This window comes from Pseudocercospora fijiensis (genome assembly GCF_000340215.1).
Source record: "Pseudocercospora fijiensis CIRAD86 unplaced genomic scaffold MYCFIscaffold_7, whole genome shotgun sequence".
Lineage (NCBI taxonomy): Eukaryota > Fungi > Ascomycota > Dothideomycetes > Mycosphaerellales > Mycosphaerellaceae > Pseudocercospora > Pseudocercospora fijiensis.
In genome coordinates this window covers 411,291-434,720 of record NW_006921538.1, presented here as the reverse complement: position 1 = coordinate 434,720, position 23,430 = coordinate 411,291, and the positions used below count along the sequence as shown (strand labels likewise).

Here is a 23,430-nt window from a genome sequence, read left to right as displayed (position 1 = left end):
AGGTCTTCGCGAAGAGGCACGCGCAGGTTTTATTACGGGCATACACTGATCGGCATCGTCATATCGGACCTTTCTCTTTCTGCGCGGCTCAGCTCAGGCCGAGGAGGAGTATTGTCGATCTCATCAACAGCGTTGTCCATAGCACAAGCTCTACTACCAGAAGAGGTAGGTAGCTGTCAATTGGCCGAACTTTACTGATTCCCCAGAAACGCCATACCTAAAGCGAATGAAGCCGGATCGACACTGCGGAGGAAGCGTCCATTCGCCTCAACCTCACATCACCGCATAAAGATTTTGTGAAGAGGCACGGCCACGCACTCCTACACTGGACTGATGCACCAACCGCGGCAAGTTCCTGACGCACATGTCCATGTCGCACTCATGTTTCCAGGATTCTACAGTACAAGCAATAAGCGAGCAATGGCAACTACGCCACCAATTAATGCACTCTTGTAGCAGATCGATTTCTTGTCAACCGGATCTATTCTGCACCACCTGGACAGTGAATCACTGGTGCTACTCCAAGACATTTAGATACAGCGTCAGGGATCTCGCCAACTGCCTGACATGAAGAGCCATGATCAGGATGAGACCTTAGGAATGGCAGTTGGCGAATTTTCACCACCAGCAACTGCGTAGACCTCCGCGATGGGAAAGTTGATGAATCCGCTGAGCTATGCTCCCGCCGGACTTCTGTCTTCAAATACCGCAATCTCGAAGCAGGACCGGGACAATAAATACCGTGACGACACTAATTGAACCGGGAGGCTTTAATTGCTATTGTAACAATTGAATTGCGAACCTTTGGAAAACAATAGGCTTCCAACTTTTGGTTGCAACAGAACTGAGCACGTTTGCAGATGCTTCGAGATCATGCTATTCACTCAAAGGCCTTGCATATGATTGTTCTGCATGTATCACATGCGGACGTGCTGCCTAAAACTCTGGAGCCCTTCACTTTTATTCACATGCTAATCATTGAAGTCCAGATCTAACCTATATTAGAACCTCGACATCTATATATCAAACTTCGACTCGACATCGACATCAGGATCGAACCAAAGATTACAACAGGCGCAACAAATATCTCGAACACCATCTAGCTGCCGATCCAACACCCCTTAACACACCACATCGCACTCGCAACCGGACTATGTCTCTTCATTACACTTACAGAGACAAAGCCGACATGACCTTTCAAGTCACGATTCAGTTCATGCTCATCACAGCCAGATCAAGTAGAAGGTGTGGAGGGCAAGCACATTATCTCCTCGAACGCCTGTTCTCAGCGCCATATGTCGGTCCTTGTTCTATTCCAGGATGCCAAGCACAGCACACATATCGGCCACGATTTTCTCGTGACGCTGGCGACCCGAAAGCCTGGACCGTGACACCTCGTCCGGGACCATGGAAGCCTGATGTCGGCTTCGCGATGCTCGGTATCGATGGGAGCAAGTACAGAGTCTACTTCCCAGAGCTGCAATCTCCCAAATTTTCGACTGAGCGACCGGCATGGTGGATGAAGGCGAAGCGAGATGGCAGAGAAACGATCCCTGATCACCGAGACTATTATACGCCGGAATGGGTCATCGCATTCGTCCTGAAGCGTATCAGAAGTATCAACGCCAGGCCCGGGCTTTATGGATTGTTCGCTGTGTTCATGAATGACCAGTGCAACTACTTCGTCACCATTGAATCACAGCCTGGCGACAATAGACTCCCGCTTCGTGCATACCAAAACATCGTCAAGACTATGCTTCTCCAGGAGCGCAACCTCGACTCCATACGCACACATTCTACCATTCGCGTCGGAACCCTGGATGTACTGCAAATCATCAACGCCATCGACAAAATCCGCACATACCGCGACCTCCGCGATCTCTCCGCCACGCATCTTCCCAGCCTCGCAGCAGAAATCCTCCCCTCATCATCAACCCGCTTCCACGCCATCAAATTCACCTTCCCAGGCACCCTCGACGACGACGAAATCAACACGCACATCCACCTAACCATCTCCCTCATAAATTGGTGCCACAACACCTCATCTCAAGATCTCAACCTCTTCCTCCGAAGCAAATGGCCAGATATGACGTACACCTTCCTCGACTTCCTCATCGACATCCAAGTCCATCGGCGAGTTCACCGGTACTTCGCCAACCGCTTTGGATACACACAACGTGGTGAGAGCTGGGCTTTAAGAATCTATCAACGTACCATGAGTCAAGTTTCCCAATACAGTCCGCTTTGGAGTGTAGTTGATCATTGGGGTAAGATGAAGGCGATGGGAGCGGATTGGAGTACAACGTCGATTGTGATTCTGGAGAAGATGGTTGGTGGGGAGTATGGATGGTTTGCGGCTGATGTCCCGGCTGAGGAGGTCGAGGGTGGGTGGGTTACTTGGAATGGGGGGTTTGCGAGGTTTGCTGGGGGGATTCCTGTTGGGGAGTGGGAGGGCGGGGTGCCGATGTTTGGGGCTATGGTTACGAGGGTTGGATGGCAGGAGAGTGGTGAGGGTTGGGAAATTTTTGGGGAGGAGAATGGGGACGTGGTGGAGGGTTGTGAGGATGGGGAGAAGCGAGTTGATTCTGTGGTGGGATTGAAGGCTTTGGATGTTGGGCAGGAGGAGTGTGGGGAGGAGGACTTGGGCGAGGATTAGTACCTGAGTACTCGTGTGTGATGGTTCTGTGATTTGAATAGAAGAAAGTTGTTTTCTCGAGCCGTACTGTGGCCATTTCCTGCCATGAATGCATTCTTATCGTAACTACTGCCACATCACTCGTCAGAGCATGCATATGTCGGAGACATAGCTGTTGATTGTTGATTAATCACAATCACCTGACCGTTATCACAATCACAATCTCAGGTGAGTGATTAATCGTCAATCACAATCGCTATAATCATATAATCACTATAGTAGTAAGCGTTATGGTTAAGAAGGGTGCTATTTTAAAGACTATAGTCGTTGTTAGCAGTTATCAATACATTATCTTCGTGCTCTGCGCCTTCCAGTGAATACAGCCCTTCTAATAGTATGTAAGCAAGGCCTATAGACTGCCAACTCTTTAAACACTCACTCATCCGGATAGTGTTACTACTAAGTGATAACCGCTCCTATAATATCGTACGCCGGCTCTTGCTAAAGGTCCGCTCGGACTCTACGGATATAGCGAATGCGGATAATAGGTCGATAGCAAGCCGTGCGAGTGCTAGATTAGCCGATTGTTGCTATATCTACTACTCAATTGGTGTTATAGAAACAGGCCTATTGTTATAGTCTTTGCCGACGATTAGAAGGCTAATCGGTAGTCTATAGATAAAGGCTTCGAAGGCATCCTCGTCGCTAGCAACAAGGTCGGCTTGTAACTGTATTTGCTACCGTTCTAGGTTAGTAAGACCTTCGAGGTTGCGCTTAGAAGTTGAGTGAGGAGTGCTGTGTCTATAGCGTTGTTTATAGTCTTACTATAGACCTCTAGCTTCTAACAAGGCGGCGTCTATATTAATTGCTAAGCACTTATTCAACTACGCGAGCCTTCGAGTTAGATATAGAAGGACTGCCGCGGCATAGACGCAGGTCTGTTGGTTAAGTCGATAGTATTTATCGAATAGCTGTCTTGCTAGCTAAATTGAACGGACAAGAGGTTGACGCCGAGTGTTGTCTTCCGCTAACCGAGTAAGGTAGCTTCTTATATACTCTATAGCTTCTTAGTACTAATCTAGTGTTACTGCGTAGCCTTATAGCTTAAGAGTGACCTCTTTGAATAGCATAAGGAAGTTATAAGTATACTGTAGAACAGACCATTCTTCGGTAGTAAGCTAAGCGTCCCTTAAGTGCGGCATTCTATCGAAGAAGCTGTTCAATATTGGCCTCGTTTGCAGTGCCTCCTCAATTATAAGGAGCCATCCATTCTAGCGTGTTTCACCTAGAATCTTAGGTGTTGTAGCAGGCAGTGAAGGCTATGCCTTATACACCTCCTTAAATACGTTGAAGTTGTCGTTCTAGCGTAGAAGCTTAGCGAGTGAGAATAGCCGTTGTAATAGACCTTGCTTAGCAAAGGAGTCTACGTCTATATCTAGCTACTTCGAGATAGACACTGTGTCGCTATCCGAGTCTATTATAGACAGTTTAAACTCCTCGCTCTCGGCAGACTCTTTATTCTTAGCGAATATAAATGCCTACGTTATCCGGTTAATAATGTAGCCAATACAGCGTAGATAGCGCTTCCGGAAGTAGCTATAGCCTTCTACTTGAATGAAGGTCTCTACGGCTGTATAGAGGGTCTTGTTGTTAGAGCCATTATTAGCCGTTATCTAGCCGATCTTATCTATTATATTGAAGACCTTGAAGCTATTAATAAGCAGTAGCGCGAGGAAGTCGCCTATATAAGAACCGACTAGAAGCGGTAGAAAATCCAGTAGTACTTAAACCAACTTGCCCTTATTATTAATATACTAGCAATTGATAGCCTAGAAGTGCTTCCTGCTATACTAAGCCTTCTATGTATCAGTACTGACGTAGATATAGCTTAAGGCGCCTAATAAGGCTTGTTTAACGCGCTCTCGCTAATACTCGAAGTTGTAAAGAATATAGCTAAAGAGGGTCGTATATAAGCGTAGAAGTACGTATTCAGCTTGTAGGTTGACTGCTAGTATTAGGTCATTAAACTCCTTCGTTACAATAGCACTATGTAAGACACTAAGTGCTGTAACAAAGCGAGCAAGAGCGTATCTGAAGGTCTTCTTATCCGCTGCGTTCTTTAGTATATTAACGGTCTTCTATGCCTCAATATCTGCGTTCTTCCTAATAGTAGCTAAGAAGTCGATTACGCTCTGTTTCTTGCTATTATTCTTCTCTTTTATACGACTAACGATAATTTGATGCTTATAGAATAGGTGCTCGGCGGCGTTGCTAGATTGAGACTAAAAGCGCTCTATATCGTTGTTACTATAGTGTCTATAGTAGAATACTCGGTGCCGGCTGTTCTTAACCCTCTTAGGCTCGCTATTCTTTAGAGGTCTTAAATGAGACTACAACTCCGGATTACGCCTATTGCTAGCTCTCTTTCGCTTCTTAGATAGTGTAGGTATCGGTGTCGGTTGCGTAGGTGTTGCTAAGGACGAGGAGGACTGTATAGGAAGGAATAATAGGTTAGGTGTTGGCTAAGGAGGTTGTATAGGTTGATTTGGTAGCAGTAGTATAGGATTTGGCACCTCTCCGGCTTCGCTGTCTTCGAGGTCGCTTAGATCGCTCGAATCTTAGGTGAATAGTATCCGTTACCTATCCTGCGTTTCCCGTTGTATTTCTTAGCCCTTACGGAAGTTTTCTAAGAGCCGTTGTAAAGGCTTGGGGTTTTTGCGTGTCTCTACTATAGTATAGAAATAGTAGAAGTTATAAAAGGATAGAGGTTTGGAAAATTTGAGTTTGATAGGGCTTACTAAGGTTTAAGGCGCGAGCCGAGGCCGCTCGGTTAGTCGACTCCGGAGGTTCCTATTAGGCTTTAAAGACCCTAAATAATGTAATTGATAGGAATAGGTAGGCGCGTAAGCAACTAGAATACTAACAACTCCTACTATTCTATATTCTAATCCTTTACAATACTACTAACACACTCCTTTACGGCAGCCTCGATATACAAGGCGTTACGAGCACGCTGTATAGCGAGCTCGACCTTTAATTTACACTCCTCGCCTATATATAGCAGATAAGGGTCGTAGGCGTAGGGGTTAAGAAACCTGAAGTGCTTCGCCCTCTCTTCTATCCTTAGTATACGCTCGCTACACACCTTATAGCGACAGTCCCCTAGATATACGGCTATATAGTTGCCCTTCTTGCGGATGTAATCCTCGAAAGCCTCCTACTTCTTAGCAAAGACGTCGAGCTCGGCATTCTTCGCAATTAGTCGGTGTTCTATACCTTCGTATTCCTTTAGTATACGGCGAGACTCTTATAACAACCTTTCTATAACAGCCTGCTGAGCCTCTATTTCCTTATGCTATTAATTGAGCCAATCCTAACCTTTTGCCGTCTTCTTAGGGTTCTTACGAAGCCTCTTAGTAACCGGTTCTTCTTCTTCTTCTTCTTCTTCCTTAGAAGCGCTAGATATACTGTTGGCGATAGACTTCTCATTGCTAGGCTTCTTGTCGACAGGCTGAGTCTGAGTCTATAGCGGCGGCAGCGGTAGTAGCGATAGTGAGGTGTCGATAAGAACCTCTACCTCCGATTCTAACTCGCTGTCCGACAGCTATACGATTAGCTATAGCAATAGACAGTATTCGCTATTAACCTACCTCGATTACTTCTACGCGCTTCTAACCCATTCTTAATACGATTTTGTATAAGGAAGAGGTAGAAATACGACGAAATTGAGGGATACTTGTGCGCCGCGGTATCGCCTTCGATTGCCTAAGAAACACCGACTGATTGTAATTATAATCATATAATTATATATATAATAATCACATCTACAATCACAGTAATTGTGAGTAATTAGGTAATTATAACAATCAACAATCAACAGCTATGGTCGGAGAGCTTTACGGGTTTGCTAATGTCCGTGCTTCCCATCTCCAAGGCGCCTTTAGACCATGCTTCTTTGCTCCCCAGGGGTATCGAAGAAATGCTCTTCAGATTTTATACCACTGCCATACGGCTTGCATCTTGCACTACTATACAGTAACCGACTCCTTCCTCAGCTCTAGCACTTCAATATAAAAAACCTGGGATCCATCCTCGTTGGCGTTTGCATAGCTCTCTAGACGCTCGTCTCGTGGAGGAGGCATCGGCAGCTTCGGTGCAGAGGGGAAGAAGACGAGAATGCTCGGTTCGGCGATAGGATGTGGTAGACCGATTTGGCGCTCACTTGTGGAAGGGGTGTATCTCTAAAAGCAGAATCGCAACTGAGCGGAACTGATATGCAAGATCGAATGTCCGTGTTCGGCGTATTGTTGTGTCGTTGGCGTCGTGCACAGACGTTGTTCATCTTTCGCAGTGTTATCGCCCATACGTAAAAGCTCTTACTGCAACGGGCCGATATCGACATAGAGAATGTTGATGTTTATGGACGTGGCCCGTTGCAGATAGCAGAGAGCAGGAACATGCATGAAGCCGAATTTGCAGATTTCGTGCATGGCATGCGCACCGGGACTCCAAGCATGTAGTCATGCATTAGGTATCCTTCATCTTTGACACTTGGAGCAGTGAGATCGACTGGGTTCAATCAATTCATTCAGAGCTCTTTCACCATAATCACAGCACCACCTTTCCTCCCAACCTCTCCGCTCTCACTAACATCTTTACACCTCTCGAATCCCAGCCTCTCATAAAACCCCAACGCCCTATGATTGCTCGCCACAACACCCATATGCACTCCAACACACCCTTCCTCCTTCAAAGTCCCCAACAACTTCTCAATTATCTTCCCACCCCACCCCTGTCCTTGAAACTCAGGCAAAATATCAATATGCAAATGTCCCGGAAACGCCTCCCACAACCCCGGAATCGAAGAATTCATCCCTTCATCAATATCCTTCCAAAGAGAATTCAGGAGCTCAGATTCTCGACCTTCGACTTCTGAGGGAGAGGAGAAGATGATTGGATCATGTTCGTCTTTGGAGGATGTCAGGGAGGCCAGGTATTCTTTTCTCCAATTTCGGGCAAAGGATCGGGTGTTCGATGTTGCGATACAGTAGCCTACTGCTTTTCCGGATCCGCTGTCTAGCACGAAACTTTTTGGGGGGGAGAGTGTGAGGTAGGGGCGGCACCAGAGGTAGGAGCCGAGAGTTAAGAGGTTGGGGGTGTTGAGAGATGAGTCGGCGGTTTCTTGGAAGATTTGAATGCAGGAGGGAAGGTCTGTGGGGTGGTAGAGGCGGATATGGGCCATGGGGTGTGGTTGATGATCAGGTCGAATTAGTTGTGGATGTGTTGGAAGATTCAATGGTGTAGGATCGAGGCTGTTTAAAATCTTTCCGGTTTTCTTAATCTTGAGTAGATATTCAAGATACAGAGGATCCTGACTATAGGTGGATTTACAAATCACTGGAAGATTCACTCAGATTGTGTGAATGAAGTCGCAGATAAGATCATATAGTGTCGAAGACAAGAAAGAAAGATAGGATAGTTAGCGGGTAAGTAAGTGAATGTTGGTAGGCGGGGGTGGTCAATCAAGAATTGATTTATGTTTGCTTAAGCCATTTAATAGAGCCCCACCCTCGCGATGCACTACACGTCTTCCTAGCTTCACGCGTTCTACTTCTTACAACATTATTCCCATCGCCTGGTTGTGCCTATAAAATGTCCGTCACCGACCTCCAGACGCAAGGCCGGCGAGCATACAAGGATGGCCACTACTCGAAAGCACTCCAATACTTCGATCGGGCACTTGGCAGACAACAGACTGTACAGCTCTACGACTATCGCGCCTCGACGCACGAGAAACTGCTCAACTTCCAGTCCGCGCTCCAAGATGCAAAGAAAGCGATACAGACGGGAGGTGAAGATCCGACTGGATACTTGCGCGCTGGCAGAGTGCTCGTAAAGATGCAGAAACCGAAAGTGGCCTTGGAGATCTACGCGCATGGCTTGAAGAAGGTGCGACACGTTGGACAAGGCTACGAACAGTTGAAGAAGATGCACGATGAGCTGCAGGGTCAGCTTGCACCAAAAAACAGTGTCGATCCGCTTACAGTCTTGCCGCGAGAACTGGCGACGGCAGTCCTCGAGTACCTCAACTTCAGGCAGCGGATCGCGATATGTCGCGTTAGCAAAGGATGGCAGAGTTTTATTCGGTCAGAGCCGACACTGTGGCAACATCTTGACTTTAGCAAGGCGCGTGCGAGAGTTCCGGCACGCTTCATCAGCACTGCGATCAACACAGGCAAGAGCAAAGTGACAGCCGCAACGCTCAACAGGCACTTCGACTTCGATAAAGTTCTAACAGCACTGGCGAAGAATTGCCCACTGGAAAGACTGACCTTGATGGAGACCGGGCTCCAGAGTCACAATCTTGTCGAAGATCTAGCAAGAGCTTCGAAGCTGAAAGAGCTGCGCATCCTGAAGGGTACGGATATATCAGATGGTACTTTAAGGGCCGCAGTAACACAGTGCAAGAACACATTAGAAGTCTTGCAGTGCCACTACACGAAGGTATTTGACTTCTCCCGCTGGACCCCGATCCACTTGCCCATGATGCGATCTCTCGACATTACGACCGGCATGTTGTTGCACCGACCAAGCTTGAGCTTCAAGGAATTTATCAGCCAAATGCCACTTCTAGAACATCTCAAGCTCTGGAGTGCAGATCCCGAACCTCAGGCCCACGGATCGATTTCTCTTTTCTTCGATCTGCGAGAAAGTGCCAACCTTCAGCATGTCGAGATCCATATCGGATGGTCCGCGGCTAGACAGCTGCTCCTTCCACCATCGGTGCGTGTGCTGCGCATCTCCACTGATCACAATCATCGAAGTGGGTTCTGGCCCGACAGCTTGATTGCTCCAGACTCTGCGAACCAGCTGCGTCTATCAGATCTTCCTCGACTCGAAGAGTTCCATCTGGGTGTCCCATCGACAGGTCTTCCATACATATTTGGCCAGCTTTCGGCTCAACCTGATACGCCCGAGATGAATGTTGCACAATCAAAGCTACGAGTTCTGTCGCTAAGAAACCCGGAGATCGATCCGGCGGCAGGATACTCATTATTTACCGAACGCACCAAGGATCTCGAGTCCTTGGCTATGACCGACTGCATCCCTCTGGATGATGCGAGAATCTACTATATCGTGAAGGATTTCAAGCAGCTTCGTTCGCTCAATGTCAGTGGTACCAAGATTACAGGCGCTGGCGTGAAAGACATAGTATGTCTTGGTCACGTTAAGGAGCTCATCTTGAATGATTGTCATTATCTCGGCAGAGATGCTGTTGACTGGGCGAGGTCGCAGGGTGTGAAGGTTGAGTACCGGATGTCGAACGAGATCAATGGTGGGAAGAAGTTGAGGTTTTGATCAGTCTTGAGAAGCTTTTTTTGGAAGCGAAGCATTATGATACCCATTTGGCTGATTTTGTAGACAGTCTTAACATGAACAGCAGCGAAAATTGCTGTGGTGACGATTATCATACTGTCACACATGCTATCTCCGCCTAAGGCCGAATGCCGAGGTCCGGGATACGATGACATATCAGCTCTTCCAACTTCACTACTACAAATGCTTTCATGAGCCCATAGACGTCTGGGTAATTTTCAGAGGTAAAAAAGTCAAGAGGAAGTAATAATTCGCAACTATGGGCAAATCAATCACGTTGTACGTGGACATCGTGTCGCCATTCGCTTACATTGCGTATTGGTTGACCAGGGTACGTTCCCCCCTGTGGTGTGTCCCGTAAACATTGCAACATTGCGCCAGAAGTACCTGTTACATCTTGTACCCTTTCATTTACGAGACGAACATCACTCTACGAGACGAAATGGTCGCAAAAATGGCTAATAGAGCAACATCCAGAACTCCCGCGCCTTCTCCTCCATCCAAATCAAATATGTCCCCATCCTCCTTGGCGGCATAATGCAATCCACAGGCAACACCCCACCCATCAACATCAAAAACAAAGACAAATGGATTGGTAAAGAACGAGTTCGTTGGGCCAAAACCTTCGGGGTCCCCATGTCAGACTCCATGCCCGAGCCTTTCCCTCAACCCACCGTCAACGCCCAGCGAGCTCTCTGCTACCTTTACAACAAAAGCCAGGACGACGTGATCAAAGGCATCGACGCGCTATACGAAGCTTTCTGGGTCAAGAGCAAGAAGTTCAATGATATGGGTACGATTGAGGAGGCTTTGGGTACCAAGTTTGGGAAGAGTGAGGTTCAGGAGATTTTGAAGGGTATGAAGGGTGATGAGGCGAAGAAAGCACTCAGAGAGAACACTGATGAGGCTTTGAAAGAGGGGTGTTTTGGTTTGCCTTGGTTTGTGGCGGAGAATGAGAAGGGGCAGAAGGAAGGGTTTTGGGGGGTGGACCATATTGGTCAGGTAATGGAGTTTTTGGGTGTTGAGCTTGAGAGTGAGGGTGGGAGGTATAGGAGTATGTTGTAAGTTAACATCGACAGAATCATGAGGTTTGTTCTTGTTGGCCTTTCACGGTCACGGATCTACCACTAGCAAGGCGTGTTGTGCGAGATTGTTCGGCTTCTAAGACTATCGTTAATATCTTACCGACCGAGCTTATAGTAAGAATAGCCTTTACTACTCTATAGAGACAAGTAAAGTCGCTTAGTTAAGACTATATAATCTTTATAAGAATAGCTTTAAAAGTACTATTAAGATCTATTATACTATATACTAAGAATACTAGTAATATCTATAATTCTAGATACTAGAGCGAAAGGCGGATTAGTTAGTCCTAAAGTATACTAATCTAGGAGGCCGTCTACCTCTATTTAGGCGCCCTACTTTATAGGCCTATATACCTTCTATCTTCTATCTTCTATTTCTATCTATTCTATTTTTATATTATCTTCTATACTAGGATATATCTAGTTAGCGGTCCCTACTAAGCCTATAGCGAAGCGCCTAAAGTAAAACTAGGCGGCTTCTATATAATTACCTACGGGGTTTTAAAATATAGTAATATATAGAATAAATACTATACTAAATATAGCTAAACCTAGAAAAAGGGTCCTACGCTTTAATAAAAAGAAGAATTAATCTTATATAAGGCTATCGCTAATTTAGATACTATAGGCTCTATCTTCTATATACTAAGGCTAGTTATATATAGAATCTAGCTAAATCTAAAAACTTCCGCTACTCGAAGGTATAGTAAGGCTAATAATAGTATCCGAGATACTCGATAATAGACGAGATTCGAGTACCTAGACTACAGAACGATCTCTAAGTATATAGGAGAATATTAATACTCTATACTATCGCTATCCTACTCTCGAGAGCAAACGCTAAGGCTTTTATCGCAATTTAGGATTTAACTTTAGGGCCTAGATCGCGATAATAATACCTTATTATATACTATCCTAGACTAAGAGACTAGTAGTAAGAGTAGTAGAGATCCTTATCTAAGGCGCTAAGAAGGGCCCTAGTGCCTTTATACTATTATATTATCGCGGAGATAGTATACTATAGCCTTAGAGGGCAAATAGCTATATAATATATTCTATAGGCTATTTTAGCCTAGTTTATCTTTAGGCTCGTAGGCGAAGAATTAGGTAGAGTACTCGTAATTAGTTGTCGGTATTCGGAAGCTAGCCCTAATTACTAATCTATTACGTATACTCGGTCGCAATATAATCCCTATTTACCTTTACGCAACTTAATTCTTTATAACTACGAATAGGACTATACTATCTAAGTAATATTAAAAGGTGCGAGAACGAGCTTCGGTAGCACTTTACTATATATTACCCCTTCGGTATAGTTATTAACGATAATCGAATTCCCTTTATAGAGAAGAATTACAAAATCGACTAATATACGAAAGGTGTTTTTAGAGAGCCGAGACCTAACGGGCCTATTCGGTATTAGTACTACTATAGCTATAGATCCTAGTAAATAGTAGACGAGTTTCCTAAATACGAATACGAAGATCAAGAGTCTCGCAGAGTCGAGATACAGGTTAGAACAATAGCTTCGCAGGCCTAGGTTGAGGTGAATCACGATATCTTCTACAAGACCCCGGCCTATTTGCAGACTACGTTGACTATGCAGCGGATGATCGATGCCGTCAACGGTCTTGCGATCACGACAGACATAATGCTCAAGGAGCTGGAGGGAAGTGTAGAGAAAGCGTGTGCTGAGTTCGAGCAGCAAGAGCGACAAGCACTATCATCTGGGCGTACTTTCAGGGACTGATTTGCGGTGAATTACAGACAGTATATCGGTGTAGGCGACGATATGTTCGACGTTTGGTATTCCCGACAGGATGTCATCGATGGTGACTGGTTCACCTTTGCATTCAAAGAGGGGGACAAGAAGGAAGATGCGATCGGGCTGCGGGAATTCATTGAGAAATCGACACTGCTGCACAAGGACAGAGATCCGCCACTTTTTCGAACTCATGTGGCTGAAGAGGTGCTTTACTCCATGGGATGGAAACCTTGCGGCATCGATATGGTAGGCCGGTATGGTCTGCGCCTGACCTTGACCACTCGCGTGGTTCCACGTAATGCCAGGACTATTACAATCCTGTCGATCTCTGCAAGTCATGAGTATTATTGCTTGACCTCTAATTCCACAACCAGCAAATTTACGCGAAGTACGCACTTCAGGTGAATTTCGACGCGTGCCCTGCGTTGCCAAGCGTTGCCAACAGCGAAGCTCTTCCACAGAGATCATGAGCAACTCAGCTGAAACTGCAAGCAACAAGCACGACAAGTGTACACCTGGATCGAATCATTAGCAAGACTCCACCCAAACGGCCCAAGTGATCACTTACACAAATAGCGTCCAATTCAAAGAAACACCCTCAGCCCCCGAACTTCCATCACCACTTCCAGACCCCGAACTATTCATACCTCCGCTTCCAGAACTCGTCTCATTCCCTCCCCCAGTAGAATTCGAAGAAGAAGAAGAAGAAGAAGTAGAAGAAGTCCCATTAGCCTTCTCCGACGCAAGATTCGTCAAATTCGTCTGCAAACACCCCACCGCCTCTCCAGTCCTCGAATCATTGAAATAATACCTAAACCAAGCCACCAAATCCGGTGTCGTATACGCACTCTCGGGAATCCTGCTGAGCACACGATCCGGGGCATTCTGATTCGAATTCAAAGCAATCTGGCCGGGAGAAGCCGGACAGAAACTCGCTTCTCCAGAAGAACAAGGATCTTCTATGAGATTGTAGTATGTTGTGGAGTTTACGGCGATGATATAGGAAATTGTGATGCTGCCGGAGTAGGTGTTTGTGGCTTGGAGGTCGTATGCTAAGGTGTTGTTGTCGGGGGTTAGGGATGCGGCGAAATAGGTTGCTGTTAGGGAGCTGTTGGCGAGGCAAGTGCCGAAGGAGTTTTCGATGGAGTAGAGGGCGCGTTGGGCGGTGGCGGTGGCGAGGAAGAGGGCTAAGGTCTGAATGTGAGGTGCCATTTTTGCTGTTCTGGCTTTCAGGATGTGAGAGATGGGCGAGGAGGTTCTGGTCAGTTGGCTGTGAAAGTAGAGGAAAATATTTTTTGTATGGTTCGTGAATAGGAGATGTCAGAAGGCACCAAGGCGCTGGAAGGATTCCGTGTTTTGACGCCGCGGGCGACGTTTCAGCTGGAAGCGGAAAACGCTCTTCAAGGGAACCTTTCTTAAGCATCTGATCGTGGTGCATACTGGATGTCTCTAATGAGTGTCATACTTAATTATCAAAACACCATCATCACTACTGTTCGTTTAGGGGTCTGAGAGAGGAAGTATGCACGTTCACAAGCCCAGCCTCGAGGCGGCGGCACAACCTTGGACAATTTTCGACGTGCACGGTTCAGCTGAAAATACATGTGGAGGCTTTGGGTAGATTACTTCATTGCCAAATGGAAAATCTCTCTTTGACAAGGTCGAAGGGGTGGTGGCGTCGATCCTGGAGCTGCTGCTATTGAAGGTGCTGAAGAAGATGTCTTGAGGCTTCTAGCTAGATGTACTTATACATTAATCTTCAGCACCCTCGAGAATGGTAATGGCAATGACATATAGTGGCCATGCTAGAGATGTCGTGCCCTCATTGGCACCAAAATCTCGTGTCGCCTACGGAACAGTCGTCCATACCATAGAGGGGGGCGTTTTGTCGATCAACGCAGCTGCGATCGAAGTTGTGCGCCGCAAGTATGGTATTTCAAGGCTGGGTGGTGTTGCTACCTGCCTGGCCAAGTAAAGCTCCATGATCCCATGAGTCAAAAGGCCTCGGACCAATATTGCGATACTGCGAGCTGCGGCAAGTCGACAAGGCTCGTAGCTTAGCGCTCGTGTTGACGCTATGAACATAGCATGTGGTATGGCTCAGATTGAGCAGCTTAGTCACTAGCCGTTGTATCCAGCATCAGCGCAGATTTGGTTATAAATCCTCTAGGCGTTGCAGGCTTCTCCAGCGACGATGTTCCGAAGGCTAAACTAAACGTTCTAGAGAGTCTGTTTCCAAACTTGAGCAGACGAGAAATATCGCCCACAGAGTGACGCCTCCAATTTGATTGCATGAACGGTCATGGGGCTGGAGGAAATAGCATGTCCTTTGACTCAAGACTCAACGGCGCCTTGCAAGCAACCATGCCAGGAGCCATCTTATCGATCCAAGCAGCGTCTTCGTTTCGGCCCGCCATACCGAGAAGCAAGCTTGTACGCTTGAGTGTTTGTTCAAGGCGATTGCGGTGCACTCTGACGTGTTGCATGGCTACGTTTATGCTGCCAGAAGTTCCGCCACTGCAGCAGTGTTGGAAGAAGTCGTAGGCTCGATCGGGGTTGGGGTTCCGAGGATGGTCCAAAAGTAGCGATGCCCGAACGAAGTCGTACCCTATGGGGGGCAGCTTCGAGGTTTTCTTCGATCGCCAGTTGAGACGGAAGGCAAGATATTTATCATATAACCGTGGGTCAGTTCGCCAGTAGTCGTTTGCAGAGAGCTGAGTGTCGAGCGTTGCACAGGAAGGCTTTGTCGACATGTAGACGAAGGGATGTATAGGTTCATCTTGCGTCTGTTTAAAGATAGCCATCGGATCAGGATATCCTCCAGGCCTTCAGCAACTGCATGGTAGGCCATGCCGACGCTGGCGTCGTGATCGTACATACAGCAACAGGGGCCGCCAAAGGTCTGCCTGGCGCCAGATGCGGTCCAGAACTGCACGAGCCAAGTACATTGCAGCTTTCCGAATCTCGAGGTGCAAGAGACGAGCGGACGGGCTTTCCGTAGCCTCGCCCGCCACGCTGTGCTGGCCATCGGGAGTGCAGGCGATGTGACTTTGGAAAGTCGATGCAGTAGTTCTAGAATATCCGCCAAACATTGAAACATGACTCGCGCGCCAAGTCCAAGCTCCGCCGACACTACCGAGCCCTGCATGCGACCGCACCGCGACCGCGACCGCGACAGCATGCAGGAAACAAATCCCATCATGGCTAAGCGACCGGCAGAGACACCACTGGAGAACAGTACGACAGACTCGCCTGCATCGAAGAGAGCGTGCGTGCAGCATGTCGCCGACGAGGACCTGCCACCACCTCCACCTCCACCTCCGCCTGCGCCCGCATTGAGCAACGGCCGCGCCAATGGGGATAATGGCGACCACAATGCTGAGGATGTGAGCGAGGAGGAAGGCGATGATGACGGCGCGGACGATGCGCCCTCAAGACAAAATGCGCCCGCGCTTGGCTACTCTGATTTGTATCTGGACACAATTTCGAGGACCCGCCTAGACTTCGACTTCGAAAAGCTATGCTCCATAACCCTGTCAAACATCAACGTGTACGCGTGTCTGGTATGCGGCAAATACTTCACAGGGCGTGGCGCAAAGACGCCAGCATATTTTCATGCATTGGAGGACGGTCATCATGTCTATGTCAACATGCAGACGAAGAAAGTCTACGTGCTGCCGGAAGGGTACGAGGTGAAGAACAAGAGCTTGGACGACATCAAATTCGTCGTCGATCCAACATTCACACCAGAAGAGGTCAAGACGCTCGACAAAGAGCCAAAACCACAATGGGATTTGTTGGGAAGAAAATACATCCCAGGCTTCGTCGGCCTGAACAACATCAAAGCAAACGACTACCTCAATGTAGTCGTCCAAGCATTATCGCACGTGGTCCCGCTACGCAACTTCCTCATGCTCGAAGACCTTTCCTTGAAATCTGAACTCATAAAACGCTTCAGCATCATGGTTCGCAAAATCTGGAATCCCAAAGCCTTCAAATCACACGTCTCACCCCACGAACTCATCCAAGAAGTCTCCCTCCGCTCCGGCAAAAAATTCCTCCTCACACAACAAGCAGATCCAATCGACTTCCTAAGCTGGTTCCTCAACAACCTCCACCTGGCTTTGGGAGGAAGCAAAACCAAACCCAAAAGCTCCCTGATCCAAAAAATCTTCCAAGGCTCCCTACGCGTCGAATCCCAAGAAATCACCGCCCGAGCCGACGCAGGTGACCGTCTACGTTTCGAAGACACAGCAATAAAATCCCAACAATCTCCTTTCATGATCCTCACCCTCGACCTCCCACCCGCCCCGCTCTTCCAAGACGATGTGGAAAAGAACATCATCCCTCAAGTCTCCCTCACCACCGTCCTACAAAAGTACAACGGCATCACAGCACAAGAACGCATGAATACCCGAATGCGATACCGACTCCTTCATCCTCTCCCACCATTCCTCATCATGCATGTAAAACGTTTCCAACCGAATAAATTCCTCGGCTCACAACGGAACCCAACGATCGTGACTTTCAACCCGAGAACACTAGACGTATCGCCTTACGTGGAACCCGACCCCAAAATCCATCCGATCGGCGAACCTATCGTCTACGAATTAGTCGCGAACATCACGTACGAAGGCGTCAAAGTTCGAGACGATTCGGTAGAAGGTGAAGCGGAGAGGAAAGTCTGGAAAGTGCAAGTCAAGGAAGGGAGTGATAGTAATCAATGGTGGGAAATGCAGGATTTGTTCGTGGAGAAGGTGAACGCGGATCTTCTTGCGACGAAAGAGAGTTATATCATGATTTGGAAGAGGCAGAATAAGAGTAAGGCGAAGTCATGAGATCGAGGCTTCTGCGATGCGAATTTCAAACCCCGTTGGCTAGTGGGGCAATGCGACTCGGACGCTTTTTCAATCATCTGGGACATGAAGCCAGATCACCATACCCTCACAAGTCTCCACTGCATGGTACCGTCTGGCGAGAAGCTTTGTTTCCCGGTCCCATCGCTCTGATTTCCACATCGTAGCTCTACATTCTGCACTCTGAATCCCTCTGCCATTTTCCAATCAAGAGATGTTGCATGGGGAACTTGGGGACCATGGTGATCATGGCCAAGAGTGTAGAACACGATAGACCGGAGCTATGCATGATCTGCCGAGCGTGTGTGGTGGGCAGGGCAAGATTTTCGAATTCCGTGAGCTTGCAGCACTTCTTGACTGTGGTCGTGCTTGCTGGACAATGACCTTCACCAGTAGTTCGCTTCGAGAGCCGACAGAGGATGAAGTGTGATGTTCTGCGTAGTCAACAAGGCAGGCTGGAGGAGCGAATGATGATAGCGTGCCGGTAAGACCGTCAATCGAAGTTATGCAGAGTAATCGTTGCGAGGTTGAGATTGACACCACATTGAACGAACTCTGCGTAAGAAATCGCGACATCAATACCCATGGTCGTTGCAATATAGATCTTTCGATTCGCCCAAAATATCGAAGTTAAGCCACTCCGCTTGTCGACGCAGACGTGAGAAGCCGGCTTCCCTTCCCTGACCATCAAAGTTCTGTCGAGTGAGAATTATTGCAAGATCCATATCATTCCGGACAGCTCTCCATGTCGTGAGAGTGTCAAGTCAACATGGAAGCGAATTGAATTTCCCGATCGCCACAACTCTGCAACATCACGCCGAATCACATGCTGAAAAAATATCTAGTCGACTACAATAACGACCAGCTTATCCCGACCTCATCATCGCGCAACCATGACCTCCCCTCGTCCAAAAATCCTCAAAAGGCGCCAAGCATACCCTGCTCTCTCATCATCGCCGTGCAATCCCTCACCTTCTACTAACTACTGTAAGCGATCTTGTGCCGAGTGGTCATCGGCCTGCGATGAGGAGGTTGAATTCAAGCGCAGGGGTGGGAGTCGCGATGCCTTTGTCGTGGAAAAAAAGAGTTTCTTTGATGGTGGTGGATGTTGTAATGGGGAGTGAGATGAGTGAAGGGGAAGGAAGGTGGGGGGGGGGGGCTCGGTTTTGTGGGATAGGAGGTATAATAATATGGGGGATTTTTAGAAGTGCATTAAACGGATGCGCCGAGGATTTATTTGCCGGTAATAGGTACTTATAGATGTTGGGGGAATCAGGCTACCTAGAGAAGCACGGTGATGAATTTGGTATGGAGAATGGAGGGGTTTGGAATTCTGAAGCATGGGTTTTTTGGAGACACGCAACGACAGAACTCTGGATCTCGGGTGGCAAAGTGCACGTACATTTCGAATAGACGGATTACAGACTGCGGGCTTTTGGTAATCCTAGATGGGCGAGCCGCGAAACGTACGCTGGATGGGGAAATCGGTCTTGAGAAAGAGGCAAAGTCACGGCAGCAGTATCGGGGTTCCGCTCGCGGCCTGGCGAGAAGACATCTCCGACAGCGAGGATCTCAGCGAGCGAGACAACACCACCAACGATGGGAGACGATTGCTGAGGAATCAGCAGAGAGAGAGAGAGAGAAGACAGTAATATTCAGAACAGAAGCCGCTTTTGGATTCAAGCTCATCTATATTCCGCTGCATGTACCATGTATACAAAAAAGAAATTGTGAGTTGGTTTTTTGCAGTCAGGCAAAGTTTTCATGCCGACTCGCTCGATTCCCTATTCCGACCGAGCGTTGTATATACAAAATGTTTTCTCATGAATCAATAAAATACATCCCATCATCAATGATGGGGCGAAAAAAAAGAAACACCCTCAAGCAAGGGTTCGATCAGCAAGCGAGCAAGCAGGACTGATCATGAATTGTCGAAAGACGACAGCGACACGCTTACTCCTCGTCAAGAGCATTGATAGCCTCGTTAAGGGCGTTCTCAATGCTGTAGAGGGAAGCAGCAGCAATGGTGCAGTCACCATCAGTCTCGTGGCAAGCCTCCTCAGATCGCTTGACGACCTCAGAATCAATGACGCCACGCTCAGCAAGGTCGACGAAAGCATGGACCTCCTCGTCATCATCCTCGTCGAGTTCCTCCTGTCGGCGGCTCAAAGGCTGGGAAGAGAGAAGCTCAGACTCACGCTTGATGGCGTGGAAAGCTCGGTGGGCCTTGACGAGAGCGGCGCACTCACCGCCCGCAGAGAAACATTCGCGCTTGAAGTGGCTTGGGTCGTATTCGTTGATGGAGCGGACGATGTTCTCGATGTTGGAGGAGTCGACGTCACGCTTGCAGGCGGCGCCGGGGACACCGCAGAAGGTCCAGGCTCCGATTCTCTTCTTCTTGGCCTCGGCCTCGGCCTCACGCTTGCAGGCGGCGCCGGGGACACCGCAGAAGGTCCAGGCTCCGATGCGCTTCTTCTTGGCTTCGGCCTCAGCGTCACGCTTGCAGGCGGCGCCTGGGACACCGCAGAAGGTCCAGGCTCCGATGCGCTTCTTCTTCTTGGCGTCGGCGTCACGGGCCTCAAGGTCAGCGACGGCGCGCTCAGCGACATCACCGGTCTCGAGGAGACCACGGCGGGCCTTGTGGCAGGCAGCGCCTGGGACACCGCAGAAGGTCCAGGCTCCGATGCGCTTCTTGGCCTCTGGGTCGGCGAAAGCGTCGGCGATGGCATCGGCGGATCGCTTCAGACGGTGGCAGGCAGCACCTGGGACACCGCAGAAGGTCCATGCTCCGATGCGCTTCTTGGCATCAGCATCGGCGTCACGCTTGCAGGCGGCACCTGGGACACCGCAGAAAGTCCAGGCTCCGATTCTCTTCTTTGGCTCAGCGTTTGCCATTGGCTCGGCAACGGCGATGGCTTGGACCAGAGGTCCAGCGGCCAAGAGGAGGGCAGCGATTTCGAACTTCATGTTGTTGAAGTTTGTTTTGTTGTTGTTTTTGGTAGGGTGTAGGGTAGTAGTATGGTCTGGGAAGACGGGAGTCTTATGACCTTGTCGTGTATTCGTAATCGAATTGGGTAAAGAATGACTTTGGGGGTGAGTAGGAAAAGGTTCTGCAAACGGTATGGTTGGGAAGACATATATAGACGGAGGTGGAGAGCTTGGTGGTGGCAATGGACGTCTCGATGTGTTCCTCAATAGCGAGGTTCAATAAAGGAAAGCTTCACCTCCACGGCTGGCCTTGATCTGCGCCAGATGATAGACCAGTAAAGGGCCGGCCGTCAATAAGGAAGTCTTTTGATGAGAATAAGGAGAGCGACAATGAGACGTCTCGGCCCAGGCTGACATGGTGGAGGTGGCATAGTGGTATCGGTGGGTGAAGACAGAATTGAAGCGCATGGCTCGAGCAAGTGAATCTCATTCTAGAAGGCTGACGAGGCTGACTTCTCGCCAGCGCAGATGTTCGCGAGTCCTTGATGTAAAGGCTGCTTCCCGTCTCTTGCCATTACCAGCAGCTTGGTCGGAGTGCTTATCGAAGCCTGGCTCCATCCATTGTGTGGAGTCACAAGAGTCTTAGATGAATATCCACATCGCTTTGGTTGGATGTGCGCCGCGTGGCAAGGCTGAAGGAAAGCTCCCCGAAAGTGGGTGTCAATAGGATGCTGGATGGTGAGTGCTATTCAAACCCGAATGTGGTTAGCGTCGAGTGTGAGTGAAAGTCGGCACGAACACAGGTCGCGTGGCAGCCACTCCGGATCAGCTACACCTAAGTTATGTCGCCAGCCTAGTCACACTGTCGAGGGTGAGATGTTGCTGCTCAGCGTCAGCTCCATGCTGACGGATTTCCAGTTGCTGGAAGATGGGGGGGGGGGGGGGGGGTACGGCACGTACTTGCCACGCATATCGGCCTCGCGTAGCCTGCATGTGAGGCAGTCTGGCCCATCGACACCGCCCCCGATGATGCTCTGGATGATGTGCTGTGGTGGAGGTGAGTGAAGTTTTCAAGCTTTTTTCTTGTTTCTTGGCGCTGCAACTGGTCCCTGCTGCGCGGAATCGGGAACGGCTGCGAGCTCGGCCAAAAGCACAGCAACGAGCTTTCGTTTCGCATTGCGCTGCACAGTCCGAGCCTGAGCCTATACCACCCCATCCGCCGCCGACATGTTCTCCAGACGCGCCGTCCAGGTATGCATCCTGCATCCTTCACTTCCGACGTGTGTGAGCCGTCGCGCTGACAATTCCCTCCCGCCAGGCCCTCCGCAGCAATGCCTTCTCCGCCGCACCATGCCCGTCGATCGCCGCACGATGTACGTGAAGCACAATGCCAATGCCAATGCCAATCCCGACACGAGGAATGTGCCTCTGATGACTGGCAACAGCATACGCAACCGTATCTTCGGACATCTTCAAGCCAACCAAGTTCGGCGGCAAATACACCGTCACCTTGATTCCCGGTATGCGCCAGCACAAGCCAAAAGCGAGCATCTGACAACGCGGAGCACATGCTGAAAGAAACTGCCAGGTGATGGTATTGGTGCTGAGGTCTCCGAGTCGGTCAAGGCGATCTTCAAGGCCGACAATGTGCCCGTCGAGTGGGAGCAGGTCGATGTTTCCGGTATGGAGACTGGCGGCAAGCACTCCGAAGAGCTCTTCCGCGAATCTCTCGCATCTCTCAAGCGCAACAAGCTTGGTCTCAAGGGCATCCTGCACACACCTGTGAGCCGATCCGGTCATCAATCCTTCAACGTCGCTCTCCGACAAGAGCTCGACATTTACGCCTCCATCGTCCTCATCAAGAACATCCCCGGCTACGAGACACGACACAAGAACGTCGACCTTTGCATTATCCGTGAGAACACTGAGGGCGAATACTCTGGTCTCGAGCACCAGTCGGTCAATGGTGTCGTTGAGTCGCTCAAGATCATTACCCGCGCCAAGTCCGAGCGCATCGCCAAGTTCGCTTTCTCCTTTGCCCTTGCCAACAACCGCCGCAAGGTGACCTGCATCCACAAGGCCAACATCATGAAGCTCGCAGACGGTCTCTTCCGCAACACAGTGCGCAAGGTCGGCGAGGAATACCCAACCATCGAGACCAATGACATGATTGTCGACAACGCATCCATGCAGTGCGTCTCCAAGCCACAGCAATTCGATGTCATGGTCATGCCCAACCTTTACGGATCCATCATCTCCAACATTGGCGCAGGTCTAGTCGGTGGTCCAGGGATTGTACCAGGATGCAACATGGGACGTGAAGTCGCCGTGTTTGAGCCAGGCTGCCGTCACGTCGGTCTCGATATCCAGGGCAAGGACCAGGCCAACCCAACTGCACTTATTCTTTCTGGATCTATGATGTTGAGACATCTTGGCCTCGACGACCACGCGAACAGAATTAGCAAGGCTGTATACGATGTCATTGCAGCCGGCAAGGTTCGGACACCAGATATGGGAGGCAGCGCCACTACACACCAGTTTACTCGCGCCATCTTGGACTCTATGGAGACACAATAGAGATACATCAGCAGCATGAGACATCGAACAGCACTGGAGCGGCGTAGATAGCGTACTGTCTTTGTTTGATATCCGTGTCTTGATACCAGAAAATCGAAATCGAAATGTACATTGGAAAGTCAGCCGACCTCCTCTCCCACCGCACGCACTTCCACTTTACATATAACCGTTTCCCAAAACCCTGCAGCACAGGCTCTACAAGTGACA

At 48.9% G+C, this 23,430-nt stretch overlaps 9 protein-coding genes across 9 annotated transcripts; 6 read left to right on the top strand and 3 right to left on the bottom strand.

Annotated features, from left to right (window-relative positions):
- Window positions 1-420: 420 nt before the first annotated feature.
- On the top strand, window positions 421-2,875 carry MYCFIDRAFT_176897 (uncharacterized protein; the record flags this gene model as incomplete). Its single annotated transcript, XM_007930816.1, has 11 exons — window positions 421-452; window positions 504-513; window positions 541-606; window positions 640-742; window positions 819-832; window positions 861-983; window positions 1,052-2,627; window positions 2,657-2,684; window positions 2,718-2,778; window positions 2,808-2,816; window positions 2,864-2,875. 11 exons carry the CDS (start codon window positions 421-423, stop codon window positions 2,873-2,875), a joined length of 2,034 nt encoding a protein of 677 aa, XP_007929007.1.
- A 4,348-nt stretch (window positions 2,876-7,223) lies between these two features.
- MYCFIDRAFT_64416 (uncharacterized protein) lies at window positions 7,224-7,877 on the bottom strand (the record flags this gene model as incomplete). The annotated part of the gene is made up of 2 exons (XM_007930690.1): window positions 7,224-7,478; window positions 7,566-7,877. 2 exons carry the CDS (start codon window positions 7,875-7,877, stop codon window positions 7,224-7,226), a joined length of 567 nt encoding a protein of 188 aa, XP_007928881.1.
- Window positions 7,878-8,287: 410 nt separating this feature from the next.
- Window positions 8,288-9,994, top strand: MYCFIDRAFT_81018 (uncharacterized protein; the record flags this gene model as incomplete). Its single annotated transcript, XM_007930815.1, has 1 exon — window positions 8,288-9,994. The coding sequence occupies one exon, from the start codon at window positions 8,288-8,290 to the stop codon at window positions 9,992-9,994; it is 1,707 nt and encodes a 568-aa protein (XP_007929006.1).
- A 255-nt stretch (window positions 9,995-10,249) lies between these two features.
- Window positions 10,250-11,143, top strand: MYCFIDRAFT_87873 (uncharacterized protein). Its single transcript, XM_007930814.1, has 2 exons — window positions 10,250-10,343; window positions 10,490-11,143. The coding sequence occupies exons 1-2, from the start codon at window positions 10,272-10,274 to the stop codon at window positions 11,075-11,077; spliced, it is 660 nt and encodes a 219-aa protein (XP_007929005.1). The 5' UTR covers window positions 10,250-10,271; the 3' UTR covers window positions 11,078-11,143.
- Window positions 11,144-13,672: 2,529 nt separating this feature from the next.
- MYCFIDRAFT_18514 (uncharacterized protein) lies at window positions 13,673-13,987 on the bottom strand (the record flags this gene model as incomplete). Its single annotated transcript, XM_007930554.1, has 1 exon — window positions 13,673-13,987. A coding segment is annotated over one exon (315 nt), but the record flags the coding sequence as incomplete, so codon positions are not given.
- Window positions 13,988-16,062: 2,075 nt separating this feature from the next.
- On the top strand, window positions 16,063-17,700 carry MYCFIDRAFT_37991 (uncharacterized protein; the record flags this gene model as incomplete). Its single annotated transcript, XM_007930630.1, has 1 exon — window positions 16,063-17,700. One exon carries the CDS (start codon window positions 16,063-16,065, stop codon window positions 17,698-17,700), a length of 1,638 nt encoding a protein of 545 aa, XP_007928821.1.
- A 911-nt stretch (window positions 17,701-18,611) lies between these two features.
- Window positions 18,612-19,639, top strand: MYCFIDRAFT_176892 (uncharacterized protein; the record flags this gene model as incomplete). The annotated part of the gene is made up of 4 exons (XM_007930813.1): window positions 18,612-18,676; window positions 18,726-18,925; window positions 18,995-19,102; window positions 19,143-19,639. The coding sequence occupies 4 exons, from the start codon at window positions 18,612-18,614 to the stop codon at window positions 19,637-19,639; spliced, it is 870 nt and encodes a 289-aa protein (XP_007929004.1).
- Window positions 19,640-19,671: 32 nt separating this feature from the next.
- MYCFIDRAFT_81022 (uncharacterized protein) lies at window positions 19,672-20,685 on the bottom strand (the record flags this gene model as incomplete). The annotated part of the gene is made up of 1 exon (XM_007930812.1): window positions 19,672-20,685. The coding sequence occupies one exon, from the start codon at window positions 20,683-20,685 to the stop codon at window positions 19,672-19,674; it is 1,014 nt and encodes a 337-aa protein (XP_007929003.1).
- Window positions 20,686-21,854: 1,169 nt separating this feature from the next.
- On the top strand, window positions 21,855-23,344 carry MYCFIDRAFT_211897 (uncharacterized protein). Its single transcript, XM_007930811.1, has 4 exons — window positions 21,855-21,897; window positions 21,965-22,019; window positions 22,092-22,166; window positions 22,235-23,344. Exons 1-4 carry the CDS (start codon window positions 21,874-21,876, stop codon window positions 23,221-23,223), a joined length of 1,143 nt encoding a protein of 380 aa, XP_007929002.1. The 5' UTR covers window positions 21,855-21,873; the 3' UTR covers window positions 23,224-23,344.
- Window positions 23,345-23,430: the final 86 nt, after the last annotated feature.